Genomic DNA, 18,168 nt, shown 5'->3' on the forward strand with positions numbered 1-18,168 from the left:
GGTAGATCCCCGTGAGGCCGGGCCTTATTATTATTAATATTTATTATTATTATTCCAGGTATTCCATTATTATTATTAATAATAAAATAAATGGAATAGTAAATAATCATAATGATGGCATTTATTAAGCACTTACTATGTGCAAAGCACTGTTCTAAGCATTGGGGAGGATACAAAGTGATTAGGTTGTCCCACATGGGGCTCACAGACTTAATCCCCATTTTGCAGATGAGGGAACTGAGGCACAGAGAAGTCAAGTAACTTGCCCAAAGTCACACAGCTGACAAGTGGCGGAGCTGGGACTTGAACCCATGACCTCTGACTCCAAAGCCTGGGCTCTTTCCACTGAGCCACGCTGATTCTCTGTAGTAAGCGCTTAACAACACAACTATTAGTCGCCCAAGCACTTAGTACAGTGCTCTGTACACAGTAAGTGCTCAGTAGATACGACTGAATGAATTATTTGGACACCTCTGACAACCCAAGCGAGCCCCTAGCATTAATTCTCCAGGCCGTGAAGTATTTCATTGCTGCTGCTTCTCTCCTTTCCTGAGGGGAGCGAATAATAGGGTCCTCTTCCTAGTGATTCGGGTTTATTTTTCATCCGATGGGGGCAAAGTCCTTGTCACTTTTCCCCTAATGAATCTTCCCCACCAAACTAACTGCCCTTTATTTTTCCACTAGGAGCAATCAGTTTGGAGGAGTCAGGGAATGCCGGGATGGGGCGAGGGAAACCCTTCTAGACTGTGAGCCCACTGTTGGGTAGGGGCCGTCTCTATAGGTTGCCAACTCGTACTTCCCAAGCGCTTAGTCCGGTGCTCTGCACAAAGTAAGCGCTCAATAAATACGATTGATTGAAAGTAGGACGACTGGAATTTGGGAGGTGGGGTTTTCCCGAGACCACAGAGAGAGCGAATGAAGAATAGTGGGCTGGGGGGCAGAGAACATAGATTTCTCCCCCGGGAGGTCAGGCTGGGGGGGGGAAAGGGGGTTGGCAAGAGGGCGATGATCCTTCGATGCCCGTCACTTTCCTGCCAGCTCCTTGAGGGCAGCCGTGTTGAAGAGGAAGGTGTGCCAGCCCTCGGTGGCAGACAGGTCCTCGGCCTTGCGAGCCTTGTAGAAGCGGGCAGCCTGCTGATTCCAGTCCAGCACTGCCAGGCGACACTGGGAGCAGCCGTTTGCCAAGGCCTCCTGCAAGGGGAGCGGGGATGGGGGAGAGGTCATTCATTCATTCAATCATATTTATTGAGCGCTTACTGTGTGCAGAGCACTGTAGTAAGTGCTTGGGAAGTCCAAGTTGGCAACATACAGAGACGGTCCCTACCCAACAGTGGGCTCACAGTCTAGAAGGGGGAGACAGAGAAGAAAACATATTAACAAAATAAAATAAGTAGAATAAATATGTACAAGTAAAATAGAGTAATAAATCTGTACAAACATATATACATATATACAGGTGCTGTGGGGAAGGGAAGGAGGTAAGGCGGGGGGGATGGAGAGGGGGAGGAGGGGGAAGGAAGGGGAAGGAGCAGGAGGTCAGCTGGGTGCGGGAGCTGGGTCTGAGAGCTTGGAGGGGCCTGTCTGGGGTGGGGAGGAGCAGTCAATCAATCAATCAATCGTATTTATTGAGCGCTTACTGTGTGCAGAGCACTGTACTAAGCGCTTGGGAAGTACAAGTTGGCAACCTATAGAGACGGTCCCTACCCAACAGCGGGGTCACAGTCTAGAAGGGGGAGATGGAGAACAAAACAAAACATATTAACAAAATAAAATAAGTAGAATAAATATGTACAAGTAAATAGAGTAATAAATCTGTACAAACATATATACATATGTACAGGTGCTGTGGGGAAGGGAAGGAGGTAAGGCGGGGGGGATGGAGAGGGGGAGGAGGGGGAAGGAGGAGGAGGTCAGCTGGGTGCGGGAGCTGGGTCTGAGAGCTTGGAGGGGCCTGTCTGGGGTGGGGAGGAGCAGTCAATCAATCAATCAGTCGTATTTATTGAGCGCTTACTGTGTGCAGAGCACTGTACTAAGCGCTTGGGAAGTACAAGTTGGCAACTTATAGAGACGGTCCCTACCCAACAGCGGGGTCACAGTCTAGAAGGGAGAGACAGAGAACAAAACATATTAACAAAATAAAATAAGTAGAATAAATATGTACAAGTAAATAGAGTAATAAATCTGTACAAACATATATACATATATACAGGTGCTGTGGGGAAGGGAAGGAGGTAAGGCTGGGGGGATGGAGAGGGGGAGGAGGGGGAAGGAGGAGGAGGTCAGCTGGGTGCGGGAGTTGGGTCTGAGAGCTTGGAGGGGCCTGTCTGGGGTGGGGAGGAGCAGTCAATCAATCAATCAGTCATATTTATTGAGCGCTTACTGTGTGCAGAGCACTGTACTAAGCGCTTGGGAAGTACAAGTTGGCAACTTATAGAGACGGTCCCTACCCAACAGCGGGGTCACAGTCTAGAAGGGAGAGACAGAGAACAAAACATATTAACAAAATAAAATAAGTAGAATAAATATGTACAAGTAAATAGAGTAATAAATCTGTACAAACATATATACATATATACAGGTGCTGTGGGGAAGGGAAGGAGGTAAGGCGGGGGGGGATGGAGAGGGGGATGAGGGGGGAGGAGGAGGAGGAGGAGGTCAGCTGGGTGCGGGAGCTGGGTCTGAGAGCTTAGTGTGAGAGCTTGGAGGGGCCTGTCTGGGGTGGGGAGGAGCAGTCAATTAATCAATCGTATTTATTGAGCGCTTACTGTGTGCAGAGCACTGTACTAAGCGCTTGGGAAGTACAAGTTGGCAACATATAGAGACAGTCCCTACCCAACAGCGGGCTCACAGTCTAGAAGGACTGGAGGGCAATAGCTCCTTTGGCAGGTGATGCGGCTGACCCCACCCCCAGCCTGAAGGGCAGAAAGGTCTTAGCAGAGTTTGGGACCGGTATTTCAGTTCTTTCAGGGCTCTAGAAGACCACCTCCTTCACCCCCATGGGCACGCACACACCCCCAACCCACCCCGGACCCACTCAGTTCCACCTTCCCAAGGCCCCCACCTCAGAGAGACCCCCCAGTCCCCCTCCCCCCATTCCTCTTCTCACCTCGGCCACTTTACTGAGTATTTTGGAACCAATCCCTTGACCTGTTGCAGAGACCCAAAGGTTAATAATAATAATTGTGGTATTTGTAAAAGTGCTTAATATGTGCCAGGTACTGTACTGAGCGCTGGGGTTGATGGAAAGATAATCAGGTTAAACCCAGTCCCTGTCCCACACCGGGCTCACAAGTCTTAACCCCCAATTTACAGATGAGGGAATTGAGGCCCAGAGAAGCGACGTGGCTTGTCCAAGGTCACACAGCAGACGAGTGGCCGAGCCGGGATTAGAACCCAGGCCCTCTGACTCCCAAGCCTGGACTCTTTCCACTAGGTCAGTCCGCTTCTAGTGGTACAGAGTGACATGGAGGGGAAAAAGTGCCGGGGTAATAAGGGGCCGGGAGGAGGGAAGGTCGGTGCATGATAAGGGCCAAGAGGACAAGGGAACGGAATGTCTAAATGCTAGGAAAGGAGAGAGAAGCAGCGCCTGGGTGAAAGGGATGAGAGCCGGGAAACGGGATAATCTGGGTTCCCTCCTGGGGCTGGGAAGGAGGACTGGTAATTAGGGGTTGGGCAACTGAGTCCCGGGAAGCAGGAAGTGGGGCCGAGGGCCAGGAACACCTGGGTGGGCTTCACCCCACCCCTCTGACCCCGGTATTCCGGCATCACGTATAAATCCTCCAGGTAAATGCTTCGTCCCTTCCAGGTGCTGTAGATGAAATAGTAAAGGCCGAAGCCCACCACGCTGGGACCTGGGAGACAGCAAAAGGGGGGAGGGGGTCAGTAGGGGGCTGGGAGTTGGGTGGTCCCCATTCATTTATTCTACCGTATTTACTGTGCAGAGCATTGGACTGTGCGCTTTGGAGAGTACAATACAACAATAAACAGACACATTCCCTGCCCACAACGATTTTACAGTCTAGAAGGGTGGAGACGGACGTCAACAGGGCTGAGCGAGCTCGGTGTGGGCAGCATACGTGTCTACCAGCTCTGTTATTTTATACTCTCTCTTTATAAGCACTTAGTACAGTGCTCTGCACATAGTAAGCGCTCAATAAATACGACTGATGATGATGATACTCTCCCAAGTGCTTAGGACAGTGCTCCGCATACAGTAAACACTCAATAAATAATAATAATTGCGGTATCTGTTAAGTGCTTACTATATGCCAGGCACTGAACTAAGTGCCTGGGGTGGACACAAGTAAATCGGGTTGGACACAGTCCCCGTCCCGTGTGGGGCTCACAGTCTCAATCCCCATTTTACAGATGAGGGAACTAAAGCCCTGAGACGTGAAGTGACTTGTCTGAGGTCACAAAGCGAACAGCTGGCGGAGCTGGGATTAATAATTGAATAATGGCATTTGTTAAGCATTTACTACGTGTCAAGCACTGTTCGAAGCGCTAGAAAAACGATGGTGTTTGTTACGCGCTTACGAGGTGCCAAGCACTGTTCCAAGCACTGGGGTAGATGCAAGTTAAGCAGGTTGTCCCATGGGGGGCTCACAGTCTTAATCCCCCTTTTACAGATGAGGTAATTGAAGAACAGAGAGGTTGAATGGCTTGACCAGCCATGACCTTCTTACTCCCGGGCTCGGGCTCTTTCCGCTACACCATCACTGACTGATGGAGGAGAGGCAGGGGAGCTGCTGGGAGCGATCTCTGGGTCCTGGAGAATCTTACCGTTTGGGTTCCTCCGCTCCGGGGGAACTTCGGCGACCAAACATCGGAAAAATGGGTTCGTTCCAAAGCCGTCGGCCTTCAGGCCTGCCCCGGGGGTAGCGAGGAGTGGATGGGATGGAGGGGCAGGGTGGTGGGGAGAAAGGAGTAAAGTGAAGGGGATAGAGTGGGAGACAGAAAAAATGAAGTCTGGCTTAGATGCTATCCTCTTTCCAGGTTCCACACATTCATTCAATCGTATTTATTGAGCACTTACTAAGTGCAGAGCACTGTACTAAGCACTTGGGAAGCACAAGTCGGCAACATATAGAGACGGTCCCTACCCAACAGTATATGTTATTTCTATTAAAGTCTGTCTCTCCCTCTAGGCTGTCAAGTCATTGTGGGCAGAGAATGTATCCATTCTGTTGTTATAATGTACTGTCCCCAGTGCTTAGTACAGTGCTCTACACACAGCGTTCAATACATATGAATACATACATATGAACGATACATACACAGTTTTCTAGGCGGTGAGCCTGGGATAAAAAGAAGCACATCGGGTGGGACAGTCCGTGTGCCACGTGGGACTCATAATCTTCATCCTTCTAGACTGTGAGCCCACTGTTGGGTAGGGACCGTCTCTATATGTTGCCAACTTGGACTTCCCAAGCGCTTAGTACAGTGCTCTGCACACAGTAGGCGCTCAATAACTACGATTGAATGAATAAATGATTGACTATGTTATGACTCATTTATAGTATTTATAATTATTCTACAGTTGAATGAATGAATGAATGATTGACTGTTATAAATGACTCATAGTATTTATAATTATTCTACAGTTGAATGAATGAATGAATGATTGACTATGTTATAAATGACTCATTTATAGTATTTATAATTATTTATATGAATGTCTGTCTCCCCCTCTAGACAGCTCATTGTGGGCAGGGAACACATCTACTAACTCTGTCGTCTTCTCCCAAGCGTCTAGTACAGTGCTCTGCACATAATAAGCGCTCAATAAATACCAGCCATTCCCCTTCTAGGAACTACGTGTCCTTTCCCAGGACCCACCCCATGGTTTATATGAACGGGGGAGGTGGTTTAGGGTCTCGGACCTTCTTCGGTATTCTTCACCTGATCGGTGAGATTCTCGAATTCGGCTAATTCCTGAAAATGGGAAACGAGAGGATGGTATTAGGATGCTCTGCACTCAGTCCGCCTAGACACATCTCCTCAAAGAGGCCTTCCCCAATTAAATCTGCTATTCCCCAGCTCCCTCTCCCTTCTTCTGCGTCATCTATGACGCTTGGATGCGTGACCTTTGGGCATTCGATATCCTCCCGCCCCCAGAATTTATGCCCATATCTTTAGATTACATATTATTAATTATTTATATTGATGTGTCTCCCCCCCTTTTGACTATCAGCTCGTTATGGGCTGGGGACGGATCTGCTAATTCTGTGGTATTGTATTTTCCCAAGTGCTTAGTCCAGTGCTCAGCACACAGTAGGTGCTCAGTAAATACCAATGAAAAATGTCTGTCACCCTCTAATAATAATAATAATAATAATGATGATGGCATTTGTTAAGCGCTTACTATGTGCAGAGCGCTGGGGGGGATACAAGGTGATCAGGTTGTCCCGCGGGGGGCTCACAGTCTTAATCCCCATTTTGCAGATGAGGGAACCGAGGCCCAGAGAAGTGACTTGCCCAAAGTCACCCAGCTGACAACTGGCAGAGCCGGGATTTGAACCCGTGACCTCTGACTCCAAAGCCCGGGCTCTTTCCACTGAGCCACGCTGCTTCTCTTGAAGTGAAGTGACTTGGCCAGGGTGACCCAGCCCCGTGGGCCGTGCTGAGTGACGGCTGTCGTCCCTCCGTCCTGCCCCCCTGAATCAATCAATCAATCGTATTTATTGAGTGGTTACTGTGTGCAGAGCACTGTACTAAGCGCTTGGGAAGTACAAGTTGGCAACATAGAGAGACAGGCCCGGGACCCTTTTAGACTAGACTGTGAGCCCACTGTTGGGTAGGGACCGTCTCCATATGTTCATTCATTCATTCAATCGTATTTATTGAGCGCTTACTGTGTGCAGAGCACTGTACTAAGCGCTTGGGAAGTCCAAGTTTTGGCAACATCTAGAGACGGTCCCTACCCAACAGCGGGCTCACAGTCTAGAAGGGGGAGACAGACAACAAAACAAACATATAAACCAAATAAAATAAATAGAATAAATATGTACTAGAGACGGTCCCCACCCAACAGCGGGCTCACAATCTAGAAGGGGGAGACAGACAACAAAACAAACACATAAACCAAATAAAATAAATAGAATAAATATGTACAAGTAAAATAAATAGAGTAATAAATATGTACAAAGAGAAGCAGCGTGGCTCAGTGGAAAGAGCGCGGGCTTGGGAGTCAGAGGTCATGGGTTGCCAATTTGTACTTCCCAAGCGCTTAGTCCAGTGCTCTGCACACAGTAAGCGCTCAATAAATACGATTGATTGATTGATTGATTGATTGATGGATTGGCCCAGGCTTCCTTCGCCCCCCGCGTGGTCGCCCGGATTGGGCTTTAGGAGGTGTGACCCCCGGCCTTCCTCACGCACCCGGATCATCCTCATCACGTCCCCGCAGTCCGTGTCGGCGGCCTCCCGGACCCGCACCTGGCCGGCGGCCATCCCGAGCCCCCCGGGGCGTAGGGCCCGGCCCTAGGTGTGGCCAACTTGGGCTTCCCGGGCGCTTAGTCCAGTGCGGTGCACACAGGAGGCGCTCAGTAAATACGACTGAGTGAGGGAATGAGCGAATCCGGCGGGCGGGGAGGAGGGTCGGGCCCGTCCCGGGCCCTCGGTGGAACGGACACCCGGGGACCCTCCCACCGGACGCCGACCCCGACTCCTCCCCCTCCCCCCCTTCATCCCCCCCCCCCCCCACGGGGAGCCCGCGCGTGCGCACACCTTTCCAAACCCCGCCTCCCTCCCTCCAAACCCCCCCTCCACTCACTCACACCCCCCCCCACTAAACCTCCCCCTCTCTCTCACATACACTGTTTAAACCCCCCCTCACAAATACACCCCCCCAACCCCCCCGACAAACACGCACGCACACCCTCTCAACCCCCCTCACAAACACACACACACCCTCTAAACCCCCCTCACAAATACACACACCCCCTCCAAACCCCCCTCACAAATACACACACACCCTCCAAACCCCCCTCACAAATACACACACACACCCTCTAAATCCCCCTCACAAATACACACACACCCTCTAAATCCCCCTCACAAATACACACAAACACCTCGAAACCCACCTCACACACACACCCTCTAAATCCCCCTCACAAATACACACACACCCTCCAAACCCCCCTCACAAATACACACACACCCTCTAAACCCGCCTCACAAATACACACACACCCTCTAAATCCCCCTCACAAATACACACAAACACCTCGAAACCCACCTCACACGCACACCCTCTAAATCCCCCTCACAAATACACACACACCCTCTAAACCCCCCTCACAAATACACACACACCCTCTAAACCCCCCTCACAAATACACACACACCCTCTAAACCCCCCTCACAAATACACACACACCCTCTAAACCCGCCTCACAAATACACACACACCCTCTAAACCCCCCTCACACACACACACACCCCTCTAAACCCACCTCACACACACACACCCTCTAAACCCCCCCACAAACACACACCCTCTAACCCTCCTCCTCACACACACACACACCCTCTAAACCCCCTCATAAACACACACCCTCTAAACCCCCCTCATAAACACACACACCCCAACCCTACACACACACACAAACCCCTCTAGACCGTGAGCCCGCTGTTGGGTAGGGACCGTCTCTATATGTTGCCAATTTGTACTTCCCAAGCGCTTAGCACAGTGCTCTGCACACAGTAAGCGCTCTAAACCCACCTCACACACACACACACCCTCTAAACCCCCCTCACAAACACACACCCTCTAACCCTCCTCCTCACACACACACACACACACCCTCTAAACCCCCCTCATAAACACACACACCCCAACCCTACACACACACACAAACCCCTCTAGACCGTGAGCCCGCTGTTGGGTAGGGACAGTCTCTATATGTTGCCAACTTGGACTTCCCAAGCGCTTAGCACAGTGCTCTGCACACAGTAAGCGCTCAATAAATACGATTGAATGAATAAACCCCACATCCCCCGCCACACACCCGAACCCCGCCCCCTCACACTCTCACACCCACACACATGTACACCCTCTAAACTCCCTTCATACACACACACACTACACCCTCTAAACTCCCTTCACACACACACACACACACACACACACACACCCTCCCTCTCGACTGTGAGCCCACTGTTGGATAGGGACCATCTCTATATGTTGCCAACTTGGACTTCCCAAGCGCTTAGTACAGTGCTCTGCACACAGTAAGTGCTCAATAAATACGGTTGAATGAATAAACCCCGCCCCCCTCACGTTCTCACACACACGTACACCCCCTAAACCCCGCCCCCTCACACTAACTCACATACACACACACCCAAACCCCGCCCCCTCACGCTCTCACACACGTACACCCTCCAAACTCCCTTCACACATACCGCACACACACACCTAAACCCCGCCCCCTCAAGCTAGCTCACATACACACACACCCAAACCCCACCCCCTCACACTCACACACACACCCTCTAAGCTCCCTTCACACACACACACACCCTAAACCCCGCCCCCTCACAGTAACTCATACATACACACACCCAAACCCTGCCCCCTCATGCTCTCACACACACACACACCCCCCCAAACCCCGCCCCCTCATGCTAACTCACATACACACACAAACCCCGCCCCTCATGCTCTCACACACACATACACCCTCTAAACTCCCTTCACTCACACACACAAACACACCCTAAACCCCGCCCCCTCACACTAACACATATGCACACACCCAAAACCCGCCCCCTCACGCTCTCATACATACACACACATACACCCTCTAAACTCCCTTCACACACAGACACATCCTAAACCCCGCCCCCTCATGCTAACTCACAAGCACACACCCAAACCCCGCCCCCCTCACGCTCTCACACACACACGCATACACCCTCTAAACTCCCTTCACTCACACACACAAACACACACACACACACACCCTAAACCCCGCCCCCTCAGGCTAACTCACATACACACACCCCCAAACCCCGCCCCCCTCATGCTCACACACACACATACACCCTCTAAACTCCCTTCACTCACACACTCACACACATACACACCCCTAAACCCCACCCCCTCATGCTAACTCACATATGCACACACACCCAAACCCCGCCCCCCTCACGCTCACACACACACCCTCTCTAAACTCCCTTCACACACACACCCCCTAAACCCCGCCCCCTCACGCTAACATACACACACAAACCCCGCCCCCTCACGCTCTCTCACTCACACACATACACACACCCCTCTAAGCCCCGCCCCTTCCCCGCGGGTCCCGTCAGGGCCACGCCCCCTCGTGGAGGCCACGCCCCCTCGGGGGAGGCCACGCCCCCTTCGACGAACCGAACGAACATTTGGGATGAAGGTAACAAAAAAAAGTTGCCCTGGGGGCTTCTGGGAGTTGTAGTTGACCACTTTGGTGGGGGCGGTTCGTAGGAGGAGGGCAGAGGTCGGGCCATTAAGGGGACTGTAAGATCGAGACTGTAAGCTCCTCGGGTGGCAGGGTACGTGGGAGGCAGCGGGGCCTAGTGGAAACAGACCAGGCCGGGAGTCAGAGGACCTGGGTTCTAATCCAGACTCCACCGCAAGTCTGCTGTGTAACCTTGGGTAAATTGCTTCACTTCTCTGGGCTTCAGTTACCTTCTCTGTCAAAGGGGGATTAAATCCTACTCACCCCCATCCTACAGACTGTGAGCCCTATGTGGCACAGGGACTGTGGGTAAGTTGCTTCACTTCTCTGGGCTTCCATTACCTTCTCTGTCAAAGGGGGATTAAATCCTACTCACCCCTGTCCTACAGACTGTGAGCCCTATGTGGCACAGGGACTGTGGGTAAGTTGCTTCACTTCTCTGGGCTTCCATTACCTTCTCTGTAAAAGGGGGATTAAATCCTACTCACCCCTGTCCTACAGACTGTGAGCCCTATGTGGCACAGGGACTGTGGGTAAGTTGCTTCACTTCTCTGGGCTTCCATTACCTTCTCTGTCAAAGGGGGATTAAATCCTACTCACCCCTGTCCTACAGACTGTGAGCCCTATGTGGCACAGGGACTGTGGGTAAGTTGCTTCACTTCTCTGGGCTTCCATTACCTTCTCTGTAAAAGGGGGATTAAATCCTACTCACCCCTGTCCTACAGACTGTGAGCCCTATGTGGCACAGGGACTGTGGGTAAGTTGCTTCACTTCTCTGGGCTTCACTTACCTTCTCTGTAAAAGGGGGATTAAATCCTACTCACCCCTATCCTACAGACTGTGAGCCCTATGTGGGACAGGGACTGTGTCCAACCTGATTCACTGGCATCAACCCCAGCGCTTAGAACAGTGCTTTGCACCTAGTAAGCGCTTAATAAATGCCATCATTATTATTATTACAGACTGTGAGCCCTATGTGGGACAGGGACTGTGGGTAAGTTGCTTCACTTCTCTGGGCTTCAGTTACCTTCTCTGTAAAAGGGGGATTAAATCCTACTCACCCCTATCCTACAGACTGTGAGCCCTATATGGGACAGGGACTGTGTCCAACCTGATTCACTGGCATCAACCCCAGCGCTTAGAACAGTGCTAGTCACGTAGTAAATGCTTAACAGATACCACAGTTAGTAGTAGCGTGGCTCAGTGGAAAGAGCACGGGCTTTGGAGTCTGAGGTCATCGGTTCAAATCCCGCCTCCGCCACTTGTCTGCTGTTTGACTTTGGGTAAGTCACTTAACTTCTCTGGGCCTCAGTTACCTCAAGGAAGGAGGCCTTCCCAGACTGAGCGCCCTCCTTCCCCTCCCCACAGCACCTGTATATATGTTTGTACGTATTTATTGCTCTGTTTATTTATTTATTTTACTTGTACATATTTATTCTATTTATTTTATTTTGTTAATGTGTTTTGTTTTGTTGTCTGTCTCCCCCTTCTAGACTGTGAACCCGCTGTTGGGTAGGGACTGTCTTTACATGTTGCCAATTTGGACTTCCCAAGCACTTAGTACAGTGCTGTGCACACAGTAAGTGCTCAATAAATATGATTGAATGAATGAATGAATCTGTAAAATGGGGATTAAGACTGTGAGCCCCGCGTGGGACAACCTGATCACCTTGTAACCTCCCCAGCGCTTAGAATAGTGCTTTGCACATAGTAAGTGCTTAATAAATGCCATCATTATTATAGTAGTTTCTCAAGCACATAGTCCAATGTTCTGCGCACAGTAAGTGCTGAATCAAGCACTTAGCACAGTGTTCTGCACAAAGTAAGCTCTCAATAAATACAATTCATTAATTTCATTCATTCAGTCATATTCTTTCATTCATTCAATCGTATTTATTGAGCGCTTACTGTGTGCAGAGCACTGCACTAAGCGCTTGGGAAGTACAAGTTGGCAAAATATAGAGACAGTCCCTACCCAACGACGGGCTCACAGTCTAGAAGGAGGAGACAGACAACAAAACAAAACATGTGGACAGGTGTCAAGTCATCAGAATAAATAGAAATAAAGCTAGATGCATGTCATTTTTTAGGATGGGGGAGACGTGGGCACGTTTGAAGGCAGAGGGGAAGAAACCATTGGAGAGTGAGTGGTTGAAGATGCAAGTTAAAGAGGGGAGGGGGGAAGGGGCGAGAGTTTTTATAAAATGAGAGGTAATGGGGTCCAAAGCACAGGTGGCACTTGAGAGGAGGGAGGCGATCTCATCTGGAGATGCTGCTGGGAAGGATGGGAAAGTGGAAGAGAGGGTTGGGGACGGGGGAGATGGAGAAGGGAGAGGGGTGACTTTGGGGGACTTGATGGAGTTAATTTTACTAATGAAGAAGGAGGCCAGATCGTTGAGGGTGAGGGATAGAGGAGGGGGAGGAACAGGGGGCCTGAGAAGGGAGTTAAATGTACGGAAGAGCTGACGGGGATGATGGGCATGGGTGTCAATAAGGGAAGAAAAATAGTTTTTCCTGGCAGAGGAGAAGGCAGAGTTAAGGCAGGAAAGGATACATTTAAAGAGAAAAACTTTGGCTTGGTGTTTAGGCTTTCGCCAGCAGCGTTCAGCAGCTTGAGCATAAGTGTGAAGGAGGCGGGCAGTGGCAGTGATCCAAGGCTGTGGGTTAGTGGTGCGAGAGCGATGAAGGGAAAGGGGAGCGAGTTGAGTTGAGTCGAGAGGGTGGAGTTGAGAGCAGTAATCTGGGCATTGAGAGTGGGTAGAGAGGATAGGGAGGCGAGGTGGGGTGTATGCGCTGAGAGAGAAGGACGGAGTCTTGAGAGCGGAGGTCTCTGTGGGGGAGAATATAGATTTACGGGGGAGGAGTGTGAGTGAGGAGGCAGGTGAGAAGGTTGTGGTCAGAGAGAGGGATTTCAGAGTTGGTGAGGGTGGAGACAGTGCAGTGCCCAAGCGCTTAGTACAGTGCTCTGCACACAGTAAGCGCTCAATGAATACGATTGAATGAATGAATGAATAATCCCTGTATATATGTTTGTACATATTCATTACTCTATTTATTTTACTTGTATATATGTACATGTTTGTACATATGTATTACTCTATTTTACTTGTGCATATTCTGTTTATTTTTTATTTATTTGGTTTAAATGTTTTGTTTTGTTTTCTGTCTCCCCCTTCTTGACTGTGAGCCCCGCTGTTGGGTAGGGACCGTCCAGGACAACTTGTACTTCCCAAGCGCTTAGTACAGTGCTCTGCAAACAGTAAGCGCTCAATAAATACTATTGAATGAATGGATGAATGAAGATGTCGAGGGAGTGACCAAGTTGGTGAGTGGGCGAGGTGGGGTGGAGCAGGAGGTTGGCAGAGTCAAGGAGAGATAGAAGGCGGGCGGCAGAGGAGTCACCGGGTACATCCATGCGGATGTTGAAGTCTCCGAGGATCAGAGTGGGCATGGAAAAGGAGAGAAGAAAAGTGAGAAAGGGGTCAAAATGATTAAAGAAGTTGGAGGTGGGACCAGCGGGGCTGTAGATGATGGCTATTAAGAATCTGGAGGGGGTGGTTAGAGGCGAATAATATGAGCTTCAAAGGAGGGGAAGGAAAGGGAAGGGGAAAGAGGGATGAGCCCGCTGTTGGGTAGGGACTGTCTCTATATGTTCCCAACTTGTACTTCCCAAGCACTTAGTCCAGTGCTCTGCACACAGTAAGCGCTCAATAAATACGATTGAATGAATGAATAGTACGAAAGCGACATTGGGGTGCGGGAGGGAAGCCGACACCTCCCCCTTTCCCGGTGAATCGGGGGGAGTGGGAGAAGAAGAGGCCTCTGCTGGAGAGAGCAGCAGGAGAGACCGTATCATCTGGGGCGAGCCATGTCTCTGTGAGGGCGAGGAGAAGGAGAGAGTGGGAAAGGAACAGGTCAAGGATGAAAGGGAGCTTATCTATGATGGAGCGGGGCTTCCATAGGCCACACTTGGCAGCAGCTGTGGAGGGAGGGGAGGGAGAGGGAAGGTATGTGGGATGGGGAGGGTTTGGATGGGAATGAGTGGGCAGGGAGAGGGGAATGAGGGGTGGCGATGAGAAAAGAGAACTGGGATGGGACAGGGGTGGGGAGAAGGGAAGGGAAGGGGTTGGAAGGGAGGGGTTTGGTGGAGATCTGCTCAGGGGGAGGGGGATGAGAGTTGGAACTGGGACAGAGGGATTCCAGGGAGGGGGTGGGGATGAGGGGTAGGAGGGAGTAAAGGGAGGGAAAGAGCAGGGTGGGAGATGGGAAGGGAAAGATGAGGACAGGGAAAGGCAGGTGGGAGCAGGGGAATGCACAGGTCATGGTGAGATCAGCGAGACAACAAAAACTGCACAGAGCGCAGTTAACAATTAACATGCAGCAGCAACAATAAAATAAGCAGGTGATGCCCAGAGCAGAAGGTTCGAATTGTCCATGGGTCAGTCAAATCAAAAAATCAGAAAAGCTAATGGCAAGGAGAGTCCAGGGGCTCCTGGCTGAATTGTCTGTGAGGCGGAGGAGGATGGAGTCCTGTGGGTGGCAGTTCTGGAGAAGGGTGAAGGAGACTCCCCATCCATCAATCAATCAATCAATCAGTCGTATTTATTGAGCGCTTACTGTGTGCAGAGCACTGTACTAAGCGCTTGGGAAGTACAAGTCAGCAACATATAGAGACGGTCCCTACCCAACAGTGGGCTCACAGTCTAAAAGGGGGAGACAGAGAACAAAACCAAACTAACAAAATAAAATAGATATGTACAAGTAAAATAAATAAATAGAGTAATAAATATGTACAGACATATATACATATATCCTGATTGAGGGTCTCAGAATCTCTATCCGAGGGTCTCTGCCTCTTAAAGTCCCAGCCCGGGAGTCCGAAAACCTGAGTTCTAATTCCTGCACCGCCACACGCCAGTTGTGGGACCCTGGGCAAGTCAATTCACTTTCGGAGTCAGTTTCCTCACTTGTAAAATGAGGATTCAGGCCCTGCTCTCCCTTCTACTTATACCGCAAGTCCTGTGTGAGACAGAGTCTCTGTCTGATCTGATTATCTTGTATCTATCCCGGCGCTTAACAGGTAACTATGTATTTATTAATGTATTTGTATTTGTTAACGTGTGAACTTGTTTCTCTCAGCGACTGCCCGTTAGGGCCAGATTTAGTGTCTTCATCTCTCAGGAAAGGAATGGGAGACGAGGAAAGGAGGGTTGAGTCAGGGAAGGCCTCTTGGAGGAGGTGTGCCTTCAATAAGGCTCTGAAGGCGGGGAGAGTCTGTGGTACATGAAGAGGGAGGCATTCCAGGCCACAGGCAAGATGTGGGTGAGAGGCTGGCGATGAGATAGACGAGATCGAGGTTCAGTAAGTAGTTTGGTTAATATTAGATGAGTCAAGTGTGCAGGCTGGGCTGTAGTAAGAGAGCAGCGAAGTGCAGTAGGATGGGGCAAGGGGATTCAGTGCTTTAAAGCCGAATGTTTTCGGCTACAAACACACGTTCCCCTCAATCAAGTAATTAGTAGTATTTTTGGAGCCCCATCTGTGTGCTGGACACTATGCTAAGCACTTGGGGAGAGTACAATTCATCCCACTGATTGACTGATTGCTTTTTTATTTTGTTAATATGTTTTGTTTTGTCGTCTGTCTCCCCCTTCTAGACCGTGAGCCCGCTGTTGGGTAGGGGACCGTCTCTATATGTTGCCAGCTTGTACTTCCCAAGCGCTTAGTACAGTGCTGTGCACACGGTAAGCGCTCAATAAATACGATTGCATGCGTGAATGAATGAATGAATGTTGGATTGACTCCAGGTAGGGGGAAAGGTGGGAAATAGAGCGTTAATAATAATAAAGCCGTGTGGCCTAGTGGAAAGAGCCTGGGTCTGGGAGTTGGAGGACCTGAATCCCAATCCCAGCTCTGCCGGTTGCCGGCTGTGTGACCCTGGGCAAGTCACTTCACAGCTCGGGGCCTCGGTTTCCTCTTCTGTGAAATGGGGGTTAAGAATGGGAGCCCCATGTGGGACAGGGACTGTGTCCAACCTGTGTCTGTTATATTGTTGAGTTGTACTCTCCTGACTGTTCAGTACAGTGCCCTGCACACCGTAAGCACTCAATAAATTTGATTAACTGATTGACTGCCTTCTAGAGGGACAGAGTAAGCGCTCAGTAAATGCTGTTAATGGATCAGTTATGGTCCCTGTCCCATTTATTAAGCACTTACTACGTGCAAAGCACTGTTCTAAGCGCTGCAGAAGTTACAAGGTGATCAGGTTGTCCCATATGGGGTTCACGGCCTAAAGCAGCATGGCTCAGTGGAAAGAGCCCAAGCTTTGGAGTCAGAGGTCATGGGTTCAAATCCCAGCTCCGCCACTTGTCAGCTGGGTGACTCCGGGCAAGTCACTTCTCTGTGGCTCAGTTACCTCATCTGTCAAAAATGGGGATTAAGACTGTGAGCCCCCCGTGGGACAACCTGATCACCTTGTAACTTCCGCAGCGCTTAGAACAGTGCTTTGCATATAGTAAGCGCTTAATAAATGCCATCATCATCATCATTATTATTATTATTAAAGGGAAGGGAGAACAGGGATTTTATCCTCATTTCACAGAAGAGGAAACTGAAACACGGAGAAGTCAAGTCAGTCAGTCAGTATTTATCGAGCCCTTCCTATGTGCAGAGCGCCGTTCTAGGCTCTTGGGAGAGTCCAGCACAACGATAAACAGACGCATTCCCTGCTCACAGCAAAGTGATTGGCCCAAGGTCACCTGGCAGGCAAGTGACAGAGCGGGAATGAGACTCCCAGGACTGAACTCTTCCCAACACGTCACGCTCCTCCCCAGTCGGATGGCCCACTGGGCGGGGGACGGGGGACGACCAATGCGTGAGCCGCTCTCGCCATATTGGCGGGCCACGACGGCTCACTTGGGGTCAAGCGATCGATACGGACAGTGCCGCTGTCGCAATCTGCGCATCAGGCAGAAACTCCTCACCCTGGGCTTCAAGGCTGTCCATCCATCCCCTGGCCCCCTCCTACGTCACCTCCCTTCTCTCCTTCTCCAGCCCAGCCCGCACCCTCCGCTCCTCCACCGCTAATCTCCTCACCGTACCTCGTTCTCGCCTGTCCCGCCATCAACCCCCGGCCCCCGTCCTCCCCCGGGCCTGGAATGCCCCCAATCCCTCTGCCCCTCCGCCAAGCTAGCTCTCTTCCTCCCTTCAAGGCCCTGCTGAGAGCTCACCTCCTCCAGGAGGCCTTCCCAGACTGAGCCCCTTCCTTCCTCTCCCCCCCCGTCCCCCTCTCCGTCCCCCCATCTTACCTCCTTCCCTTCCCCACAGCACCTGTATATATGTATATATGGTTGCACATATTTATTACTCTATTTATTTATTTTACTTGTACATTTCTATCCTATTTATTTTATTTTGTTGGTATGTTTGGTTCTGTTCTCTGTCTCCCCCTTTTAGACTGTGAGCCCACTGTTGGGTAGGGACTGTCTCTATGTGCTGCCAATTTGTACTTCCCAAGCGCTTAGTACAGTGCTCTGCACATAGTAAGCGCTCAATAAATACGATTGATTGATTGATTGATTGATTGATTGCCGCCTCCCTTCCACCTGGGATCCCATTCCTCCCTCTCTCCCTCCCTCTCTGTTTGCCCTCCTGGCGCCACTCGCTCCCAGCTCTGCCGGGGAGAGGTGGGGGTGGGTCCGCCGGTCTATATCGGTTCCCT

General features: G+C 50.5%; 2 protein-coding genes across 3 annotated transcripts in view; one reads left to right on the plus strand and one right to left on the minus strand.

Annotated features, from left to right (window-relative positions):
* Positions 1 to 399: 399 nt before the first annotated feature.
* Positions 400 to 7,452, minus strand: SAT2 (spermidine/spermine N1-acetyltransferase family member 2). The gene is made up of 6 exons (XM_038768681.1): positions 7,381 to 7,452; positions 5,883 to 5,934; positions 4,783 to 4,866; positions 3,750 to 3,851; positions 3,107 to 3,147; positions 400 to 1,191 (listed from the first exon to the last, which is right to left on the minus strand). The coding sequence occupies exons 1-6, from the start codon at positions 7,450 to 7,452 to the stop codon at positions 1,024 to 1,026; spliced, it is 519 nt and encodes a 172-aa protein (XP_038624609.1). The 3' UTR covers positions 400 to 1,023.
* An 8,714-nt stretch (positions 7,453 to 16,166) lies between these two features.
* The window catches only part of LOC119947212 (sex hormone-binding globulin-like), a 58,122-nt gene continuing 56,120 nt past the window's right edge, over positions 16,167 to 18,168 (plus strand). For both annotated transcript variants that reach the window (XM_038768811.1, XM_038768812.1), the window contains exon 1: positions 16,167 to 16,192. The gene's annotated coding sequence lies outside the window, so the exon portion shown is untranslated. The remainder of the gene's footprint in view (positions 16,193 to 18,168) is intronic.

The sequence above is a fragment of the Tachyglossus aculeatus genome, chromosome Y4, assembly GCF_015852505.1.
Source record: "Tachyglossus aculeatus isolate mTacAcu1 chromosome Y4, mTacAcu1.pri, whole genome shotgun sequence".
Taxonomy (NCBI): domain Eukaryota; kingdom Metazoa; phylum Chordata; class Mammalia; order Monotremata; family Tachyglossidae; genus Tachyglossus; species Tachyglossus aculeatus.

Coding starts and splice junctions, on each gene's coding strand:
- SAT2 (XM_038768681.1), bottom strand. CDS start 7,452: ATGGCCGCCGGCCAGGTGCGGGTCCGGGAGGCCGCCGACACGGACTGC. Junction 3,852..4,782: donor GGAGCGGAGGAACCCAAACG/GTAAGATTCTCC, acceptor GCTGTCTCCCAG/GTCCCAGCGTGGTGGGCTTC. Junction 3,148..3,749: donor CGTGATGCCGGAATACCGGG/GTCAGAGGGGTG, acceptor TCTCTGCAACAG/GTCAAGGGATTGGTTCCAAA.